Source organism: Hippocampus comes, unplaced genomic scaffold (genome assembly GCF_001891065.2).
Source record: "Hippocampus comes isolate QL1 unplaced genomic scaffold, H_comes_QL1_v1.1 scaffold22, whole genome shotgun sequence".
NCBI lineage: Eukaryota > Metazoa > Chordata > Actinopteri > Syngnathiformes > Syngnathidae > Hippocampus > Hippocampus comes.
In genome coordinates, this window is record NW_017806175.1 from 8,323,898 (window position 1) to 8,331,280 (window position 7,383).

The 7,383-nt window shown below is 59.2% G+C and overlaps 2 protein-coding genes across 2 annotated transcripts in view; both read right to left on the bottom strand.

Annotated features, from left to right (window-relative positions):
• The window catches only part of LOC109531964 (lissencephaly-1 homolog B-like), a 4,959-nt gene extending 1,599 nt beyond the window's left edge, over positions 1-3,360 (bottom strand). The window contains exons 1-7 of the mRNA XM_019896502.1: positions 3,133-3,360; positions 2,623-2,707; positions 1,764-1,834; positions 1,491-1,704; positions 817-985; positions 629-731; positions 2-169 (exon numbers count right to left, since the gene is read on the bottom strand). Coding sequence (XP_019752061.1) covers positions 2-169; positions 629-731; positions 817-985; positions 1,491-1,704; positions 1,764-1,834; positions 2,623-2,707; positions 3,133-3,164 — 842 coding nt within the window. The 5' untranslated portion in view covers positions 3,165-3,360. The remainder of the gene's footprint in view (position 1; positions 170-628; positions 732-816; positions 986-1,490; positions 1,705-1,763; positions 1,835-2,622; positions 2,708-3,132) is intronic.
• Positions 3,361-6,971: 3,611 nt separating this feature from the next.
• Positions 6,972-7,383, bottom strand: part of LOC109531965 (coiled-coil domain-containing protein 92-like) — a 2,300-nt gene continuing 1,888 nt past the window's right edge. The window contains exon 5 of the mRNA XM_019896503.1: positions 6,972-7,381. Coding sequence (XP_019752062.1) covers positions 7,159-7,381 — 223 coding nt within the window. The 3' untranslated portion in view covers positions 6,972-7,158. The remainder of the gene's footprint in view (positions 7,382-7,383) is intronic.

Consider the following 7,383-nt stretch of genomic DNA (forward strand, 5'->3'; position numbering starts at 1 on the left):
CTCCGCCGCGTGCTCGTGCTCGCGCAGCTCCGCCTTGCACTCTTTGGACAGGACGGCCCACACGCGCACCGTCTGGTCGTTGGAGCAGCTGGCGATCAGCGAGCCGTCCGGGTTGGGCCGCACCATGCGCACCCACTCCCGGTGGCCCGCGAAGGTCTTCACGCAGTACCTGTGCCCGCACAAGACAGGACTCGCCTGACCAACGTTTCCCACAAAGCCACGCTCGGCCGCACGTTTCTTTCCGCTCATTCGATCGGGGGGGCGCCGTTGAGGTCTGCCGGGACGCGTCGCCGCCGTGCGTCATGGTGAGCGTGAAGAGGCGGCTACCGTCGCTCTCTCCCGCCGCGCCCGCGCATCGGCGGCCGACGCCGACTATTTCTTTTCCCGTTTCCGCCCTCGTCCACAAACGCAGGCGGAGCGGCTCCCAAAGGGGCGCTTTGCGAACGTCCGCCTGGACGCGGGGAAAGCGCGGGCGACGCTCGGGCCACACTTAGCACCTTAGCCCAAAAACCGAGTCGGCATCAATTCAGAGGCCCGCAGAACGGCCGGATGGCATTTTGTCGGCGCAACCGTGCCGTGCCTTTGGACTGGACGGCAAGCGTGCGTGCGTGCGTGCGTGCGTGCGTACCCGGTGGCCACCTCCCACATTTTGATGGTCTTGTCTCGCGACGCCGACACGATGTGGTCGGCGTTGGGCATGATGGCGACGGACGAGACGTTGTGGTCGTGGCCTGCAACATCAAACGGCCGCCTGAGTCTGAGCACATGGCGAGAGCGAGCGCCGGCGGGCGGCGGGCAGCACGCGTGCGCGCTCACCGTGCATGGTCCTGATGCACTCGAAGCCTTGGAAGTCCCAAAGTTTGACGGTCATGTCGGCCGAACACGAAGCCAGCAGCTTGCCCGTCTGGTCGAAGGAGACGTCCTGCACCGAGTCCGTGTGGCCCTTGAGCGTGCGCTCAAAGTCCCCCGCCTCGTAGTCCCACACCTGACGCGCGGCGACACAACGCAAAGCGCGTTACGGGACGGTTGCCCCCGGCAACGGGAGCAGCTTTCGAGCCGCCGATGAGGAAGCGGCGCGCGGCTCGCGGGCGCTTCCGAAGCTTTCGGGCCATCTCGACACGGCGACGACGGCATCATCAGCACCGACGCTTGACGCCTTGGGCCGCGCATGGAAGAGCAACCCCTCCCCCAACACAGATCCGTTTCTAGGGGATTCCGTGGGACTTTTTCCCCCTCCCGACCCTTAAAAAAACAAAACAAAAAAAGGAGGAGTGGGGGGGGGGAGGGTGGCTGAATTGAATTTCAGTCTCGCGAGATGTGTGCCCGAACAACAAAACGAAACCTCGCGCGCACTCGTCCGCGCCGCGCTTTGCTCCCACTTTTGTTTTGAGCCACGCCCCAATTTCTCCCGTTGCCCCGCGGCCGCAATCCCGTCGCATCAAACGAAGCCGCTAGCGGCGTACACGGGCCCCGGCCAGCGGCGGACCGACCTTGATGGTGGCGTCCTCGGAGGACGTGACCATGACGGAGAGGACGGGATGGAAGACGACCCGGGTGACGGGAGCGCGGTGGCCGCTGAGGGCGTAGCGCTCCGGGGGGCGAGGGATCCACTCTTTGGGGTCCCTCTTGCGGGCGGCGGGCCCGCCGTGCCGCGTCATCTCCTCCTTGGCTTCGTTCAGCTTGGACTCCAACTCCATCACCTCCAAACAAAGGGCGGCAAAGTTGACGCTTGGCCCCCCCCCCCCCCCCCCCCCCCCCCCCGCTTCTGCAACCGGATGACCGACGTCCACTTCTTTTCCAGGAGCCCGGCGTACTTATTGTCCACGTCTTCATTCTGGACATCATCACACGTTCAGCCAAACGAGGCGGCGTGGGAATCGTCGCGGGCGTCGGACCGCTCCTCCCGCTTGCTTTTCGGACCCACGCCGGCGCGAGCGTTCGCTCCAAACACGGAGGAGCGCCTTTGAAATCAACGCGACGAGCTCCGACGAAGGCTGAGGGGCCAGCCAAAACTGTCGACTTGGAAAGAGTTTTTCTCTTCTTCTTTTTTATTTTTATTTTAAAGAAATCCTTCAACCTAATTCAACTGCGAAGACGACAAGATGAACGTCGCACAAATAACTCGCCGACGTGTCCGAGCGCCACGACGTCGCGGCCGCTACTGGCAAGGAGGACGAACTCAAAGTCAAACTTTCTGCCTTGACGAGTCGCCGACACCTTGAAATGAAGCGGCTCGTCGCGGTCCGGGTCCTCGGCCAACTTGGATCAAATCCCTTTCGCTCAAACGGGACGCCGTTTCTTGAAGCCCCTCGTAAATAAAACGCGTCACATTAAAAGCTGCACGCTTCAAAGTGCGGCGAAAAAAAGCTATCAGGTCTTTCTAGGAAATGATCTGCCACTGGTTTCATTTGACGGATCAGAAGTACTCAACACTGGAGTACTTGTATCGCTTTGAAAAAAGTGCGCGCCGACATTCTTTCTCTCTTTTTTTTTTCATCCTGGGACTAAAAAAAGTGGAAAAGGTTGCGTTTGGGTATCAGTCGCGTATCAACGCCACTGTCGCTCCCAAAACGATTTAAGCGGGCAAGCAAAAGTCCCCTGAAGGAAAGTCGAGTGACTGACCATGTCCAAGTCGGCCTCCTTCTTGAAGGTGCAGTAGGCGCCGTCGCATCCGCTGGAGCGCAGATAGTCGGCGACGGCTCGGTTTCTGGTCCGGAGCCAGGTTGCCGTGGAAACCACACACACATACACATAAAAGTATGGCACAGATTGGGGTGCGAAAGGCGCAACACATCCCACGTCAATATTTCAGCGCTCTTGCGTCAATTTAGGAGGCCCCTCCACTCTGACGGGAGGAAAGTTGAGAGGACACGCGCGCACCCCAAAATTGTTGTCCCGCAAGAATTTGGCTCGCAAACGCGTGCGGTAAAAATGCCATGCGTGCATTTTAACCCTCCTCCCGGTACGCGGAGCGAAGGCGCTCCAACCGGGTGCGCGTCGGCCACACCGCACGCAGGAGACCGAACGCGCCTCAGGTCAGTAGATCTCCAAGTCCGGAAGCGGACTTTGCCAAATTGGCGGCCGTCGAGGTTTGAGGTTTGTCCAAAAACACGCGCGCACGCGCACACTTACAGTTCGTCTCTTTGTCTCTGTGACAGCACCATGATGACGGCGGCGGGAGATGCCGAGGCGCGTCAGGCGGGCTCGGCGGCGAAATCCGGCGCGTCGATCCTCACGCGCAGGAAACGGGCGGACAAGCGGCCCCGGATGAGAAGAGAGGAAGCTCAAGTGGAAAGGCGCCGTCAGCGCTCGGCGCCGGCTGGCTGCCACCTGAAGGAAAGAACACCTGACAATGACTCCCTCCAGCCTCAGTCCCTCCAGAGGGGACCAATGACGCCGCGACCGCCGTGAGGACATTCGGATGGAGCCGACGAGGCCCGGAGTTGCGTCATCGGTGAGATTCAACATCGGCTGACTGAACGTGCGCTTGCAAGCAAGCCTCATTGACCCTTGACCTTTGCCACGGCGCCATTCTGAACTCAAGTTCAACTTCTACGCCGGTCAAGTGAAGCTGCATACGGAATTTCAAACCAGTCTCCTAATTGCAGGTTGACATTTTTTCGAGATGGGAGTCGATTGCGTCGTTCCCCGTGGTGGGAGAGGGATTTGGATCCCCCCCACCCTCCCTTTGGTGTGAGCCAAAAATGGAAAGGTTTGAATCGGTTTGGCTTCCGATCGAGGGAGGAGTCACTTCTTCGTTTTTCGACCGCCAATTCGAAAAGAAGAGAAGGAAACGCCGGCGGAGTCCACCGCTCGTGGCGAATCTTTGTCGGTTTTCCTCGCGAGCGTGGGCAAAAAGTTGCCAAGTTGCAAAGCGGCCGGGGCCGAGCAGCACCAAAAGCTACGACGCCCTTTTCGGCGGACGCTAGTTTAGCCGCGAGCTAGTTGGCCGCCTGCACCTGCACCTGCACCTGCACCTGCCCGATGGCGGCCGCCGCCGCCGGCTTCCACAACGCCGGCTTGGCGACCTACCTGAAAAAGGTCACGTCGTCGACGAGGAGGAGGAGGAGGAGGAGGAGGGCGGCGGCTGCTCCCGAACGCCTCAATGTGCGCAAGTTGACAACAAGGCGCGCACACCAGCGAGCAGCCCGAAGCGAGTCGACTCGTCGCTCATCATTCGGGAGCCGTGCACCAAACGGGGCGTCACTCACTCACTTGTCAGCCGCACGCGTGACGTCAGCCTTTCGAGCTGAGAGCACCAAAGGGCATCTCGTCAAAAGACGTCAACAAATTGACAATTGCGCGGCCGGTGGGCGTCCGCGCTGAGCGCGACAGCTTCGCGGTTCGCACTCGGCTCGTCCTCGCCGGTCGCGACCGCCGTCAGGCGAACGTTAGCCGGCCGCGAACGTGCGCCGAGAGGCCGCGCGCGACGACACCAAAGCACTTTCCACCTCGCCGCCAGGACGTTTCGACACCGCCCAGAGTGGAAATGTTGGGCTTGCCTAGCCTAGCCTAGCCAAGCCTAGCCTAGCCTAGCCTAGCCTGCGGTCTCTCCGCCACGAGAACGAAAAGCGAGTCAACGTCGCCCCAAAGCCTCCTTGGGGACGCTCGGACGACTCACCCGTCCGTGAATATGGGCGCTCGCGTCCTCTTCAAATGGTGAAAAGGCGCTCTTGGGCGGCGCTGCTGTTCGCGCGCACATCGAGGGCAAGCCGCGCGTCGGGACGATGCCCGTTTGCACGAAAGACTTGCTTGAAGAACCGCGCCTTTGCGTTTTTCGGTTTTAGAGGAATAAATAAAAAACCGGCGTCGGGCAGCGGACTCGAGGTGCGTTCAACGACCACTCACACAGTCGGAAATGTTCAACATGCTGAGAGAAGCCCATTTCATGCACCGAAAAGCGCCGCCTGCTACGCCAGCTCATTGCAGCGACCAAGTTGAAACATCCGACCATTGATTAGCCTGATTATTAACCTGTGGCACTGACGCACCAAAATCAGAACAGCCGCGTCTTAAATCAACTGTTTCAGTCAAAATCAGATGACTGAATGTTGTTCTTATTCAGCGTTTTGTTCCGGATGTTTTCATTTTAATGATCTGTTTATAGGTGCTCTCCCCCCGCCCCCCTCTCCTTTTCTGGTGAATGTTTTCAGAGTTGTAAATGGGCGTTCGGTCGTTGGTTCACGAACGAGTGAGTCCGGAAGGAGGCCCACTAGCGCGACGTCACTTCCCGTCTTTGCCTCTCGCAACCTTCGGCCGACGCCCGCGACCAAATCGTGGCGTCATGCGCTTGACGATCCGCCGCCGGCTGGGGACCGAGGCGACGCCGCATCCCCTCACGGGTCGGGAATGCTCGGCGGGACTCGGATGACTCCTTGCCACCTCCTTGTCGGCTTTTCAAAATCAAAGTCCTCCCTCGCCACCGCGCGCGGGAGATTCTTTGGGAGAAAAACGTTACCTGAGCGCAGCAAGTTTGCATTTGGGAAGATCTGTCATACGCGCCTAATTATGTGAGAGCCTGACAGTTTACGGTAACGACACCGCCCAGAGTGGAAATGTTGGGCTTGCCTAGCCTAGCCTAGCCTAGCCTAGCCTAGCCTGCGGTCTCTCCGCCACGAGAACGAAAAGCGAGTCAACGTCGCCCCAAAGCCTCCTTGGGGACGCTCGGACGACTCACCCGTCCGTGAATATGGGCGCTCGCGTCCTCTTCAAATGGTGAAAAGGCGCTCTTGGGCGGCGCTGCTGTTCGCGCGCACATCGAGGGCAAGCCGCGCGTCGGGACGATGCCCGTTTGCACGAAAGACTTGCTTGAAGAACCGCGCCTTTGCGTTTTTCGGTTTTAGAGGAATAAATAAAAAACCGGCGTCGGGCAGCGGACTCGAGGTGCGTTCAACGACCACTCACACAGTCGGAAATGTTCAACATGCTGAGAGAAGCCCATTTCATGCACCGAAAAGCGCCGCCTGCTACGCCAGCTCATTGCAGCGACCAAGTTGAAACATCCGACCATTGATTAGCCTGATTATTAACCTGTGGCACTGACGCACCAAAATCAGAACAGCCGCGTCTTAAATCAACTGTTTCAGTCAAAATCAGATGACTGAATGTTGTTCTTATTCAGCGTTTTGTTCCGGATGTTTTCATTTTAATGATCTGTTTATAGGTGCTCTACCCCCGCCCCCCTCTCCTTTTCTGGTGAATGTTTTCAGAGTTGTAAATGGGCGTTCGGTCGTTGGTTCACGAACGAGTGAGTCCGGAAGGAGGCCCACTAGCGCGACGTCACTTCCCGTCTTTGCCTCTCGCAACCTTCGGCCGACGCCCGCGACCAAATCGTGGCGTCATGCGCTTGACGATCCGCCGCCGGCTGGTGACCGAGGCGACGCCGCATCCCCTCACGGGTCGGGAATGCTCGGCGGGACTCGGATGACTCCTTGCCACCTCCTTGTCGGCTTTTCAAAATCAAAGTCCTCCCTCGCCACCGCGCGCGGGAGATTCTTTGGGAGAAAAACGTTACCTGAGCGCAGCAAGTTTGCATTTGGGAAGATCTGTCATACGCGCCTAATTATGTGAGAGCCTGACAGTTTACGGTGCCAGCATTTCGCTCGGAAAAGAGCGTTTCGGCGGCGTGTCTGAGAGGGTCATTTTTCCGAAACGTGTGAAAGAGCCTTTCGGCAGCGGGAGACCGTCCATTGTGTGTGAACGTTACAAAAATGACGGAGTGTGAGCGTAATGCAAGGGAGAGAGAGCCTTTCAGGTCAATGTGAGAGCGTTTAGTTTAGGTGTGAGTGTGTGTGTGTGTGTGTGTGGGAGAGAGCAAGGCTTCATTGGTAATTGTTTCAGTGGCGTGAGAGCATTTTGGTAGTAGACTGGAGAGTGACCTCGAGCTCTTCGAGGGCACGCGTGAGCGTTTCAGTCGGATTGCGCGCTTAGTTTTACGGCTCTTTTGGGATGAAAAGGTCCTGGAAAGACAGTGAAAGTTTGTCAAGCGGTGATTTCATTTTCAACGTTGGCACTGATGACAGGAAGGCAATAAGTTGGCATCAAGTCATCATCCGGCGCGGCCGTCAGGTTGGAACAAAAGCGAGAGCAAAGACCGGCGCGCGCGCGCCCACGTCAGCCAATCGCAGGTCGTCCGGCAGCAGGTCAGCTGGGGCGGCATCACAGGGCCGTCTCGCCCTCGGCGCCGCCCATGTCCACGCGCCCCCGCAGGCCGCAGCCCTCGTCCACGTCCTCCCAGTCGTCCTCCCAGTCGCCCGCCTCGCCCCTCCAGCGCGGGGGCAGCAGGAAGAGGGCGGGGTCCGGCATGGGGCGCGGCCTCTGCGGCGACGTCACTCTCTCGCGGGGGACGCACGCCCGCACCCGCTCCGTCCTCACGCCGGGCCT